We start from the raw sequence: 14,829 nt of genomic DNA, 5'->3' as shown, positions 1-14,829 counted from the left end.
AATCACATGTCACATAATTAAACAGACTCCTTCAGCAGAAAGGCAGTCTTATAAATACCAGTACTTTCTATTTCTGTATCATTACATAAACAGCTCCAGTGGAAACGGTTTCGCTTTATGGAGAGGAACCTGGGCTGTGAGGTCAATCTTTGTTAAGATCCAACCTGTCATCATCACTTTAACAACTGAAAAAAGACAATCTGTTTACTGTGGAGAAACAACAGCCTTGATGTACTGTACTGCGGCCGAATGTTTCCTTGAAATGAATGCCAAACCACAAAAAATTTAAGTTAAGGAATTACCTCTGATTGAGCATTCTCCACCCTGCCTCTGCCCCCCGCTTCCCAAGCAGCTTCTTTTCTGCTTTAACCTGCGAAAGCTTCAAGAATTCCAATAGTTATTACCTCAGAAGGTATGCAAATAGGTTAATACAATATATCCCTTCTGCAGCTAAATCAAAACTTCCTGTGTCCAAGAAAGTACTTTCCAGGTCTACCTTCAATGAATAAGCTTATCATTTTCTGAAATTTCCTACATTTATTTAACACCCATCATGGACCAGGCACTGTAGTAAAACATTACCTCAATTAATCTTCACAACAGTCCTGACAGGCGTGCTATTATTAGCCCAATTTCGCTCTGAAAATACTAAAGCTCAGAGCCAAAGGTTAACAAGGTCTCACAGTTAATAGGTGGCAGGGCCGAGTTGAAGCCCAGGCCTGTCAGACCTGGCATTGAGAAAACATCATCTAATGAAGACTTGTTAGAAAATGATGATATAGAATTCAACTCAACCGAACGGCTCAAATGATTTGTACCATTATGAAAAGTATTTTTATGGAGTTTGGTACCTGCACTGGTAGTAAGGACTTCTAGTATATAAATTCTTTTAAGTTTTTAAGAATAGTTGTGAAACTGATCACTGGGCCACATGTTCCAAGTGGCAGTGAAGGTTTTTGACTGGATACGTATGAGTCATTTAATTTTTAAGATTCCAAACGGGATGGAGAGTTTTGAGGCAGAAAGGAAGCATGAGATGGTTTGTCAGTAGAACTTCTGAGGACCAAGAGGGTGTCTGTGATTGCATCTAAATGCTACAATTTGACTGACAAATGGGGCTTAAGAGGACCCACATAAGAAAGAGCAGGTTTTAATGAAAAGAAAGTGAAATACCAATTCAAAATGTACCTTTTAATAACTTTTTTTGTGTCAATACCGTATTTCATAATACATGTTTTTCCTAAATGCTTAACCCTAGGAAATCCATGCACATGTGTGCACACACATGCCAAACAAATTTAATAGTGTGGCTTATAAAGCATAATAATTTGACTCTTCTGAACGTCTTCATTTTGCCAATGTCAAATTGTCTAATCCTTCCTCCTCAAAGATGGATTACGTTGAAGGAATAAATGAAAAAGTGCAAGGTTTTCAATTGCTAATTGCCAAATTTTGATCTTTATCATATATTATTATTTAAAACGTTACTTTTATACTTGCTTCTCTTCAAATTTAGAAATGACTTGCTTTGCTGATTCCCCTGACTAGTTCTAACCAGGGCTGGCTTTACTAGGATTTTCAGAAGAAAGCTCAGTATACCAAATTGGAGGTCAAATCCAACCGACTGTTAATTATTTCTAGTGTGCAGTAATCTATGCCCAGTCTTTCCTCAAAATGGGGACAAAGATCATGACCATTTACAGAAAGCCGACTTATGACCCAAGCATTCTACTAGACACCCTCTTACCTTGTCCAGAGCTACAGATTATAAATCATAGAGCTGAGATCCAAATTCGGGTCTGACTCTACAGCCTTTTCTGCTACAATATATCAGTGACTGAATGTATTCAGTATTTAGAAATGTTTCCTTACTTTGTAGCTATAAAAGAATTCCAAGAAAAAAAAATTCTTCAAGATTCAAGTTAAAATATTTTAAAATAGTTTGAAATTATTTTGCTAGCCATTCTACTAACCCATTTCTCACTGTCTTTAGCTCTATTTCTTTTCACTTTTAGCTAATTCACCATCCTTCACTGTACAACAGATTACTTAACGTTTCCATTATATTTTGACTTGCTTGAATGTGTGTACTCCTATATAAACACACTTTGGTTGACTAGAACAGAAGGAGGCCAGGTATGTATGAGCAAGTATGATTTATTACAGGCAAAGAGTAGGAAAAAAATGTTACTAATATCCACAGATAAGTTCCTTAAATCATGTGTAAAGAGACACTGTTATTAAAAATTTGCTTTATTTTTCTGCTGAATCAAGTACTAGCTCCCAGTTAACTTAGATTTCTTTTATGCCTTCTAGTCACGAGCAGTTAGCATCATCTTACCAATAGTCAAATAATTAATCAAACTGAGTCCCAGTGGTTATATTCACATCTAAGTTGCTAGAAGGATCAAGAGCTCTTATTTGTTTGCCTTAGCTTGCAGTTCTTGGTTATATCTATAAATGAAACAGAAAGAAAAATAATCATGAATCGCAATAAATAAATGTATAATACGAAGGGAATGAGAAGGATATTCCGTCTTTTCTGTCTCACTGGTTAAGGGGCTATATAGTTGTAAATACAATTTTCCCAGGGCCTTGAAGGTAGAAACAGGCAAGAGGGAAAGTGACCCACGGACTTTATTTCCATCTGGCTTCCAACTGCCAACAAGTTTTAATAACTGACATACAGTTTCCTGTACATAAGTATTATTTTAACGAACGTTTTCATTCTTGAACTATACTACAGTATGACAAAGATGTGACAATATGTATAAAATTTAACAAAACATGGTTCTCTAGAACGTTTTATTTTATACTCACAAAGTGTCTTTCCTGAAAATAAAATGAACTGGGAAGCGATCCCGGGCTAACCAATAAAAATGAAATATACCTCTTCGATGCAGGCAGGCTACTGGCTTAACAGTCTGTAAACACTTAAGTTTATTGAAGCTAAGGACTGTTATCTTCAATTCTCATTAATCCAAAGAAGAATGAACCACAAAGCCACAGAGTCTTGTCTCTCTACAATCCCCTGAACTTTACTGACGAACCCTCCCAGCTTACAACAGACTGAGAATAGTATATGCCCAAAAAAGAACTTATTCCATGAAACCTACCACACCCCTATATTTCTCAAAAGGTCCTGATTTCAAATATTCAAGTGTTTTCCTAAATGCTCCAGAGTCCAACATTTGTACTTCAAACTAAATCTCCCAATCTGCTATCATAACTAAAAGGTGCCAAAAATTCTTTGGTTAAACTGTATCAAAATTTCTAATATTAGAAATAATAGTTCTGAATATGGCACTTGGCATTCTCTTAGCTCTACTATCATGAGTTAATATAAGGTTAAAAAATGAAATGGTGTACGAGAAAAATACTTTATGACTAAAATCACTATACAAATTAAAGTTTATATTGATATAAATTAGCCCTAAAAATGGTTGTGAGGCACACTGTAGAACGAGTGACTTGTTTGTTCATTTATCATGTGCTAGATGATTATGAAAGGATTAAATATACTGCTACTAGTTAAGCTTGGGTTGGTAAAGTATGAAGTAAAATGTACTAAACTCTGCAGAACAGAATGCCTTCTTGAAGTAAGGTCAAATATAACCCATATTTTCTATGTCTTTATTGAGACCATTCAATTTTTTCAGCCAAAAAAAGTTGTCATTCACGACACTGTTTCATAATTTGAAAGGTTCTATGGTTCAAACACAGCCAGAGCCTTCATCTAAGGTGAGCTCAATACAGTGTTAACCAATCACTGAGAAATAATATTAACTACTGAGTAAACAGCTTTAAAAATTTCTAATGCTCATAGAACACTTTCTAATGAAACCAGTAACTTCACTCTAACATCATTTCCAAGACTGCATAACTATATATTTTAGTCCCACTTTGTTATATATAATTGAGAGTGAGTGATAAAGGTTCATGCAGAAAATCCCTTAGGCTGTTATCTTAATACAACAGATTCTATGAAAGAGTTATACATTTAGATAATATACAGATTTAAAACCTAGGCAACATACTGCTTAACACTTTTAATTTAAAGCCCCAGACTTTTCTAGAAGTGTTAAGTTTCTGCTTTGGGTACATCCCATCTTAGTATTATATGTGAATTAATTTTTTAAACTTTTATTTATTTGTGTTTTTCCAGGACTCATCAGATCCAAGTCAAGTAGTTGTTTCAATCTAGTTGTGGCAGGCGGAGCTCACAGTGGTCCATGTGGGGATCAAACCGGCAACCTTGTTGTTATTGTTAATGAGAGCACTGCGCTCTAACCAACGGAGCCAACTGGTCACCCCCAATATATGTGAATCTTTAACAACAACAAAAAAAGTCTTGCCACCCGGGGGGCTTCTGAGGCAGATTATGTCAATACCCTGGTAGGCTCACCTCCAAATACGGAAGAGCTGAGAGGCTCCTGCTGCCCCAACGAAGAAATTAACAGCAAACAGACTCCAGTTTTTTGGAATAATGACAAGTGAGTATCTTGACCAAATAAGCCCTGTTGAAACAAAACATTGTTTATTTTTAAAGCATGGTACTGCTGCAATATCTTATCGGAACATTTACTATTAGAGTATAATAATTATAAATAAGACTATGACCACACAATGTAGGATCAAGGACATAGAAAAGCTATACTCTGTGCGCCTTTAATAAAGTTGCTATAATTGAGTTACACAAAATATTCATTTTTTTATATCTAAGGGGAATCTTTATAGGGCAAATGAATATTAATTGGAACTTTGCCCCCTAGTTATAAAAATATGCTTGTGGCAAAAACTTGGAAAACAAACCCACGCTGATACTTATTCACAGTAACCTTCCTCTGCCTTCTCTATTTATAATCTAATATCTTCCTACAGATGACACTGCTAATTCCTTTGTGTGTAAGTGTATTGCAAACATTAAATTTTTAAGTAAACTGATGGAAAACAAAACAAAAATATTGAATATCCTATTTGGAACGTGATAGACACTCATTTAATTTACCTGTAGCCATCAGAACAGCAGATTGAGCTGTGCTGAGTTTTTCTGCAGGTCTGGCCATGTCAGCCAATCCAGCACACACCAACCCCTGGAAATACACATGAACACAGAGAGAGAGAAAAAAAAAAAACACTTAAGTGTTAAGTCATGGTTCTTAACTTTAAATAAAACACAAAGCTATTCCAGAGATTTTCACATGACAGTAGCTATAATTTTAGCATCCATGCATTAAGAAAATGTGTATCATGACAAAAAAACTGCAATGAATTCAAGCATGCTTTTTGAATTTGTGTTTTGTTAAACACAGTAAGCAGCCTGATATATTTGAAACTCAGTGGTGTGTGTGTGTATATGTATATTTATACATATATATGTATACCTGTTCTACAAATGATACTTCTTTCACACATGAATGTATATATTCTTTGTACATGCTGGGAACCACTGGTGTGGAGGGTGCCCGAAAACTAAGATAATTTGCATAGATTCTTCCTTTTGTGTTTTTTATCAAGGTTATTCTTTTCTAAAAGTGGAAGTATCTGAAAAGTTCTGTTAGAATTTTAGTTTCTTGGTTAGATAATTTTTCTTTAACATCAAAGTTTAGATGGTTTTTTAATACTGTCTTTTATGGAGTCATACCTCTCATACCCTGCCATCAGCATCACTCACAAAATGTAGTATTGAGTCTTCACGAGATATTAGTTATACTGCTCTATTGAGGAGATTAGAACATAGAATGAATTTTAGTGATAAAAATTCAAGCCTACACAGAATAAGAGGGGCCAGTACAAAGAACCCCTGCATACCCATTACCCACAGTCAACAATTATTGTGGTTTTGCCACTTTTCTTTAAGTATTTCAAAATCAAATGCTAAGTATGTCATTAGAGTATATGTTTTCAAGAAATTATTTTCAGGTTTTACTGAGTTTCTAAAAGATGCTCTTACATGGAAAATGTAAATCAGTAAAGAGTTTTGGTCCTAATAAAATAAACACATACTTGTGAATTTATACACAAATTTAAACCAAATCCAAATGGTTTTGCATTAATAAAGCAATGATTTTGATTTTAAAAGGGGCAAATGGCTAAACACAGGAGTATCATTAGAGGTAAATTATGGCCAACACAACTTTTCTTCTCGTTAACTCTCACCCAGTCCTCTGATTTTATTCCCAAATGCTTCCTAATCATCTATCTCTCCTACATCCTTTTTTCAGGTCCCAAAGTACATTTTCTCGGTTTCACATTTGTTCTAATTCTGCAGGGTGGAATACTGCCATTGTAAAGGGGTAAGAAAGGGACTCATTTCTACTATTATTCTACTGAGTCCACATATTACACTGTGGCTTGTTGAATAGATCTCTGAAAACTAGAAGCTGTATTCTAGCATTCTCGTTTGGAAGAAGTCAGAGGTCATGATTTTGTTTATTGTCACAATGTAGTACACTTTATTCTGCTGGGACTAATTGTTCTCTCCCACAAAAGTATTGAGCTCCATTTCTGTATTTCTAAAAAAATACTTTTCTATTTCTATACCACTCTAACCTGATATTAATTATCTCAGAAAATTTCATTGTGAATCTAATCTCTGCCACTTAGTAGCTGTGTAACTTTGGTCAAGTTACATTGCACTTTGTCTTAAATTTCTTGTGTATAAAATGAGAATATGAATAGCTACTCTTGCAAAAGTGATATATGATTAAATGAGTCAATATACTTTTAAATGTATTTAGCATAAAAGTACTTAGCACAGTTAAAGGATAAAGAAATATCTTGTTTCAATTAAAGTGGCTAAAAAGAACTCCACCATAGCTAAATGTCTGAAAAAGTACAGTAGTCTGAAATTCTTAATATAGAACATATATGACCTGCAGCAGCAATTTTTATGTGTCATGTATAGACTACCATAGATTAATTATTAAATGCTCTGGAAGAAAACACATTAATATGTTCATAAAGTAAATAACAAAAGAAGTCTCCCCACCAGAGAACAAGACACCGAATTTCCTATTGCTAGGCTGTCATCACGAGACTAGGTACCGTGTTTTCCCGAAAATAAGACCTAGCCGGACCATCAGCTCTAATGTGTCTTTTGGAGCAAAAATTAGTATTAGACCCGGTCTTATGTTAAAATAAGACCGGGTATAATACAATATAATATCGGGTCTGATATTAATTTTTGCTCCAAAAGATGCATTAGACCCGAAGGTCAGGCTAGGTCTTGTTTTCGGGGAAACAGAATGACTTCAACAAGACCTTAAAATAAATGTTTTTAAAGGAGACAGTCAAGAAAGCACTTATGAGTATCGAATACTGTCATTTCAAACACTGATGAATCAGATCAAAGAAACAGAACAACTATTGATAAAATCGAACTTCTAAATTGTGGCAACTTTGCGGTCAGAGGACCTCAAATTTACTGTAAACAGATTAAATCACTCTTATTCTTTTAATAACGGTGCAAGATACAATACTTCAGCAATCAATTCCACTTTATAGATATATAACTGCAGCATAATTTTATGTGTGGTAGGGAGAAAAGAGGAAGGAAATAATAATATACCTTCCATTAGTATGTTTGTTTTATTTTTTGCATATCACACTATTTTTGAATGCTTAGAGTGTGAGCATAATCATCAAAGCTGGTATAATGAAATGTTTTTCAAACTGATGGGAACTTTTCTCGATAAATATAAAGAAGAACTGCTCTCTAGTTCTCTCTAAAGTACAGATCCCAACCACTAATCTACTCTAATCCAGTCATTTTGTAGCTGGGAGATAAAATCGCAGACAATTTGCCTAAGGCCCTAACACTGAGGGACAGCCACTTCCAGCTCTAACATTCTCAACTACTTAGATTTACAACTGAACTTTTGAATTGTTCTACCAATTTAAAATAGTACATGTTAAGAGAATTAAAACAGCCGACAACTTAACAACAAAAAACAACCTGATTAAAAAATGGGCAAAGGGCTTTAACAGGCATCTCCCCAAAGAAGATGTAGAAATGGTCCATAAGTACAAGAAAAGACGCTCAGCATGACTAAGCATAAGAAGGAAATGCAAATCAAAACCACAAGAGGTACCACTTCACACCCATTAGGATGGGTGTTATAAAACAACAGTAACAAAAGTAGCAAGTGTTGGCAGGGATGTAGGAATCCTTGTTACTTGCTGGTGGGATTGTAAAATAGTGTAACCACTATGGAATACAGTATGGCAGTTGCTCAAAATAATAAACACAAATATACCACACGCTCCAACAATTCCACTTCTAGGTATATACCCAAAAGAACTGAAAGCATGAACTAGAATATTGGCACACAGGTGTTCACCGCGGCATTATTCATAATATCAAACGGTGGAAGCAACACAAGTGTCCATAAACAGATGAATGGATGAACCAAATGTGGTATAAACATACAATGGAATATTACTCCGACTTGAAAAGGATTCTGACGTTAACGAACCTTGAGGACACTGTACTAAGTGACATAAGCCAGACTCAAAAAGACAAATACCGTATGATAGTACTTATATGAAGACCCTATAGTAGTCCAATTCATGGAGACAGAAAGTAGAATGGTGGGGGGGGGGGGTCGCGGGGCGGCGGCGCGGAAACGAAGCGTTATTGTTTAATGGGTAATTTTAGTTGTGCAAGATAAAAAGAACTCTAGAGATTGGTTGCACAATGATATAAATATACTTACCACCATAAAAATGGCCAAGAGGGTCAATTTTATTGGCATTTTACTACAATTGAACAAAAAGACTGCAGACCACTAGTTTTAAAATTTTAGAAGGCATCAAAATCACCTAGAGGGCTTATTGAAACACAAATTACTAGGCTCCATGCCCAGAGTTTCAGATTCGGCAAATCTGCAATGAGGACTGAAAAGGTGCATCTCTACCATGTTAATGGGTCATGTCAATGCTACAGGTCCAGGAATGGCACTTTGAGAAGTGCTGCTATTGGCCAAAGCTGGCCCTTTCAACAGAAAATCAGTGATTTGCCACAAATAGCCACCACAATTCTTTTCAGCTAAATGAGAGCTTTAGGAATGGAAACACTGGCATAGGGTAAAAGCATTGGTCTTGGAGTCAGAAGTCCTGGACTACCATTTATTAAATGTTAATATATACTCTTGGATAAATGCTTCTACTTTTTGAGACTAACTTTCCTTGCCTCTATTTTGGTGTTAGTATCTTCAGTTCTCATGCTAAATTAATAATAACAGTTAATTTGGAGGAGTTCTAATGAATTTAATGTTTTACTTAGTCATAAAATTTTAGAATAAAAAATTCATGTTCCTAGGGCTCACAATTGTAAGCTTTTTGATAACATGTATGTTCCCAGGAGGTCTTTTATCATTAGGAGTTCAGAAAAAACTAAGTGTGCTTTATGAAGTAAAAATGATGTATCCGAGAATATTTCCATGAAATCATTTAGAGGCATACCACGAACATTTAAAAGTACATCCTTTATAAAAGTTACTTCAAATTAAGATGTTCCTATTGAGACTATTTTTTTCAGTAGTTTCTGCAAAAACTCAAGACTTACCCATTTCATAATTGGAGCCCAGAAGAAAACGGTTTTGGGACCTGAAAAAAAAAGCAAAATTTAGGAATAATCCAACTATTCGACTATTTTATACATATCTTTTAATCGATATCAACACATTTGAAAAACAAAGATTGATCAATCTATTTCTAATCATTTTTACTATGCTTTCTGCATACTTTGCATATAAGTTAACCTTTAGAAAGTCATTACAGTATCAATCTTTCAGACAAGTTGTTTTGATCTCCTTGTCAATTATTTGTATTTTTGTGACCTGTTAATTAGCTAAATTATAATGGAGATAGTTTTAGAAACCATTCCCAATGCTTTGCCTTGAATATGGAATTTAATGTTAGTTCACCTATGGGTAACTTCAAATTGGGGAAATTACAGAGTTTCCTTGACACAGTTTCACACTGAAGGCTAGAATTTGGCATTTTTTTTTTTTTTATTTCCAGGAACATCAGGGTCCCTTTATAATTGGGCTGCATTAGACTTCTACTCATTAGTTTCTCTACTCTTAGACCATGGCACTCCGTATTTGGCTCCTGAATTTTCCCCAAGTGTCTGATGCCATGATGCACTGATCCTGTAAATCAATCTTTTCAAACTCTTTGGTAATTTTATTTGGCTTGCGCTTCTGAGATTACTATCATCACACCTGGTTCATTTTTCTTTGTCATATACAAAGTCTCTGGTCATGGGCAGTATCAGCGACTAATTCATTTTCAAGGGTAACTCAGCACATTGTTTTAGTCTCTGGCTTTGAACTTCTCCTCTTCCTAGTTCAAAACTGATGCTTCCTTTTCTGCCACCCAAAAATTGTTTCCTGAGCAATGCCTCTGGATTCTGGTTTCTTTACAAGCTTAAATGGTTGATCTTTCAGGGTTAATAAACAGTTAAGCTTTTCAGTAGGTGTGCCTGGTAATTTATTCAACTGCCCTGAGCAAGGTGATAGTTTTAAAATATTAACTGCCCTCCTCCCCTCAACCAAACCAAACAAAAAACTTCAAACTTAAAATTTTGGTTGCTGAAACCTGGACCAAGAGCAGTATGAGTATTTTAGTGAATAATTTTAAACTACAAAACAAAACAAAACCCTAAATCAGTTTAACAACTGCTAAGTACTAAATTTAAAAATATCAGTAGCAAATATATGTAAGATATTCTAATTTTTCTGAGATCAGACAGGATATTGACAAGTGAGTTGGGTATCTATAGATGCAAATAACCACTGTTTTCTTCATTGTTAAGCAAAGGGGGAAACGGGCTAGCATTACTTGTGATCATACAATAGGTCAACAAAAATTTCAAAGAAAATTTATTTTAGTTCACCCTTCCCATTTATCTCAGCTAATTATTTTCTACCTTAGGAGTAAATAAGTCAAATTTAGACATGTATGAATTCAGGTATACAGGCCTGAAAAAAAGCAATCACAATCAATCAATAGTGGATATGGTAATGAGGAAATATTTCAACTAACTTCAACGTTTCTAAAACATGAATTTTTGATAAAGCAAAGCATTTGAAAATAGATAAACACTGACAACACAATGTCACACGTGTAATTCTAGATCTGGGAAAACCAGGTTTATGTTCTACATAATGACACAGCTATTCTCATAGCTATTCATTAAAACACAGCTATTCATTAAAAAATTAGGTAAATAATTATGATACCTGAATTGATCATAATACCTTAAAATCAAGATAACCGGAAGCATAAACAAAAATACCTAGCTAACATTCACTATGAAGGAATGAAAAAACTTGATTAGGCAGAAAAACTGAACTGCTGAAATATATCAAATTAAAAAAATCACCTCATAAGAAATTTAATTTGGAGTCCAAAATGAGGAAAATGCGTCCCCATCAGATATAAATGTACATTCTTTTAAAAAAAGAATTAACAACACATTTTCATCTTGTTGCTTAGAAGTCTACCTTTGAAAGCTGAAAAAGGCCTCAAATACACACAATTTGGAAATATCAAAAAGTACATATATTTAAAACTATAAACTATTTTCTGTGTTAAAAAAACACAGAGAATGATATAATGGTCATTTTCTTTTGTGTTGTTATGGGTTTGTCTCATTTTAAAAGTGAAACTGATGTTTTTTTAAAGTTTAAACTTTTATAGAAGAATTGGAGAAATTCTGCAAGGGAATATTATAACCAAATATGTACCAGACATACATTTTCAAACAAATTAACAAATCCAGTTGCCTTGATGAACCTGTTGATAAAATAAAGACATGAATTTACCTTCTAATTTCTTTATCTGAGAGGAATTATTGTTAATGAAATATATAAATTCTACCTAGAAAGTACGTCATTTATTGTATGTATGATTTTTCCTTGGAACAGAATAAGTAACTTTTACAAACAGGCAAATATATACACATACAAATATTGAACTAAAGTGCTCACTATGTCCCAATGTGAAAAATAAAAGGTTTTCATTCAATGCTTTCCACTACATACCTCTTGCTATCCCTTTCATAGCATTCATTTGTCTACCTTTTGTTACTTTCCAATATCCCTCAACATTCCTTAGTTCCCTATGTTAACCAGCTCGACCTGTTCACAATTTATTATGTGACAAACTACTTACAAACATTTAGAATTTGTCAAGGTTACCCTTTGACACAAATACTGACTACCAAAAATTACCTTTTTTTTTTTGTACTAAAGCTATTCTGATTTTACAGTAAGAACATGACTGGGCTACTTATCGCTTTACAGCCCTATAATCCTTATATCTTCTGCACGTACTTGTTAGTGATAAAATTAAATGTCAACAATTTAAAATCAGCAATGCATGCTATCCAACTATTGATAGCCTAGCCTTGCATACCATTGTAAAAACCTCTGGTATGTGAATATAGCTTCATGTTTAAATGACTCAGTAACATACTATTATGCTAAACGTATGCAAAAACTTGAATATTCACTCCGATAACTCTTGGAACAATAATCAGTTTCTCCTCAGATTTTATTCAACACTAGTGAATCAACAGTTATACTTTTCATGCTTCTCCATGTCTAGGTTGGTGTGCCTACAACTTTTTAATCACAAATAATTTTGCAGTGATAGGTACTATTGCGCTGCATATTGGTTAAGTTTAGATGAGAGGGAACTAACATCTGTTGAGGGTTTAAGCGCAAACACTCTGTTTTAGACATTATATCATTTAATTTTCGTAACAATCTTTAAATTGTGATAATTATCCCCATTTTGTAGATTAGAAAACTAAGGCTTGGGGGGATTTAAGGTCAAGATCACACAGTCAAAATTCAAACCTCGGTCTGTCTGGCTTCAAAGCCTATGCTCCTTCCATTATACAGAAAAGGGAAGTAATCCAAGAATATCCAGATGAAATGCACAATCTACAAATGAAAGGTAACTCCTTTTCATTCTGAAAGTTGAATAAAGTGTTATAAGCAATGATGATAGGTGGTTAAAGCCAAGGCCTTGGAAAAGATGACTATAAAACTCTCTATTTACGTATTAATCGTTTAAAATTGCTCCTCCTCTACCGTGCCCTTACCCTACAGCCCAAACACAACGCTTCCGAGGGTCAAAACTGACTCCACAGAGTTCAGCTGACTCTAAAACGCAGGTTACAGAAGCCCTGCCCACCTCCTCCCTCCTGGTAATCTGCCACAAAACAGCACAATTCCAAAAGGTAAATAAACGTTGTCCACAATACAAACCTCTCCGTGAAGATCAATTTCATAATGGGTATAATACTGCAGTAAATAATATTACACTAAAGTCTAATCCCCAAATACGGTTCATTCCATTATGAAAGGGTTAATCAGATTTAGTACTAAGGCGGCTCGGACCCCCGGGCGCCGCTTCCGTGGGCTCCCCCTCGGGAAAGCCAACTCTCCGAAGGAGACCAAGTGCGGAGACAAGTTACGCGGGGGAAAGGGCCCCTTTTTCACTTCCACGTACGGCACAGTGTCTCATCCGCAAAGCCTTCGGCTTGAAAGAGACCTACAGCCCTACCTGGGCCTGATTCCCTGCCCAGTAAGTACCGTGACTGTCCATTTTAGAGCGAGTTCTGGACCTTCACGAAAGCGTGGGAGCGGCTGGATCCTTTCCGTTTCTTACCGACTGTTTTTCCCCCAGCCACAAGGACACGGCCTTCCAACGGGACGAGCGCACGCCAGCATTCACCGCGCACGTCGGGAAGCCTCAGACATGCTTGTGATGTAGTTAGTTCCCACCTTCACCGCATCGCACCGCCACTAAGAGAGAGCTACGGTTTGGCCCAAGGTCACGCCTACAGTGAGTGGCGGGCGGAAGGGAATGCAGGGCTGTCTGCAGCGCTAGGTCCCGGGAGCGCGGGTTCAGTCCTTCCGCGCACAGGGCGAGGCGGACGGAAGCTCGAGCCGCGAACGGGAACGGCGGCCCCGGGCTCCCGCACGCGCAGGCCCCGCCAGCTGCAGCCGCAGGCACAGTGACCTTCCCGCCGAGCCCTCCCGAGCGCCCCGGCAGCTCCGCGCGCGCGGGGCAGCACGCCACCAGGCGGGGAGCAGAGCGCACACGGCCCCTCGGGGGAGCAAGCCCGGCCCGTCCGCTGAGCCGCGCCTCCGGGACGCGGCCCGCACAGGTCTGCAGGGCTCGGGCGCGCCGGGGCCGGGTCAGGCGAGGAGCAGGGAGAAGGGAAAGGAGGCGGCGTCACCGGACGGGGACGCGCTGCGCTGGGGGTGACGGCTCCCGCCGCACAGCCGGCCGCCGGCCTCCGAGGGTCTCGTTTAGAGGGGGACGGAGGGAGGCCTCGGCGGCAGCCGTTCTGGGCCCATTACCTGCCGGGTGGTTGTACAACGGCCTCAGTTTCTCAGGCAGCATGAGCTCCACTTTATCGAGCACCCGGTGGTAGGTGGCCCGCAGGGCCCGGACGCCCGCAGCCGACATCTCTGCAGACGCGCGATGGAGGCCGCCCGGCGGGAGGATGGCCGCGTACTCGTTCCTGGCTGACTCCGGAGGGCAGCTCGCCACTCGTCCCCCGCCGCAGGGCCTCGCGTTCTCCTCTTCCCCGGGGTGCCCTTCCGCGGCCCAGGCTGCCCCCCTGCGAATCACCCAGGGGCCTCGGCCCAGCTGAGCGGAGGAGGCGGGGACACGGCGACGGCCCGCCCCGGGTCGGCCTCCCGCCCTCCCCCAGCGGACGAGGAGGAGGAGTCATGGCAACAGGTGCCTGAAGAATTGCCTCCGTGAGTCCTCCCCGAGCCCTGCGGCAGCGCGCCTGCG

General features: G+C 37.9%; 3 protein-coding genes across 7 annotated transcripts in view; 1 reads left to right on the top strand and 2 right to left on the bottom strand.

Annotated features, from left to right (window-relative positions):
• The window catches only part of ADCY10 (adenylate cyclase 10), a 55,047-nt gene extending 52,668 nt beyond the window's left edge, over positions 1-2,379 (bottom strand). The window contains exon 1 of the mRNA XM_081026517.1: positions 2,342-2,379. The gene's annotated coding sequence lies outside the window, so the exon portion shown is untranslated. The remainder of the gene's footprint in view (positions 1-2,341) is intronic.
• Positions 2,140-14,735, bottom strand: MPC2 (mitochondrial pyruvate carrier 2). The gene is made up of 5 exons (XM_081026546.1): positions 14,388-14,735; positions 9,569-9,609; positions 5,009-5,093; positions 4,406-4,517; positions 2,140-2,454 (listed from the first exon to the last, which is right to left on the bottom strand). Exons 1-5 carry the CDS (start codon positions 14,494-14,496, stop codon positions 2,418-2,420), a joined length of 384 nt encoding a protein of 127 aa, XP_080882672.1. The 5' UTR covers positions 14,497-14,735; the 3' UTR covers positions 2,140-2,417.
• The window catches only part of DCAF6 (DDB1 and CUL4 associated factor 6), a 74,287-nt gene continuing 73,315 nt past the window's right edge, over positions 13,858-14,829 (top strand). For 4 of the 5 annotated variants that reach the window (XM_081026532.1, XM_081026530.1, XM_081026528.1 and 1 more), the window contains exon 1: positions 13,858-14,191. The gene's annotated coding sequence lies outside the window, so the exon portion shown is untranslated. The remainder of the gene's footprint in view (positions 14,192-14,829) is intronic. The other variant, XM_081026523.1, reaches the window with a different exon arrangement.

This window comes from Rhinolophus hipposideros (genome assembly GCF_964194185.1).
Source record: "Rhinolophus hipposideros genome assembly, chromosome: 19".
In the NCBI taxonomy this organism is placed as follows: domain Eukaryota; kingdom Metazoa; phylum Chordata; class Mammalia; order Chiroptera; family Rhinolophidae; genus Rhinolophus; species Rhinolophus hipposideros.
Note: the sequence above shows the minus strand (reverse complement) of the source record. Positions and strands in the feature narration are given on the sequence as shown.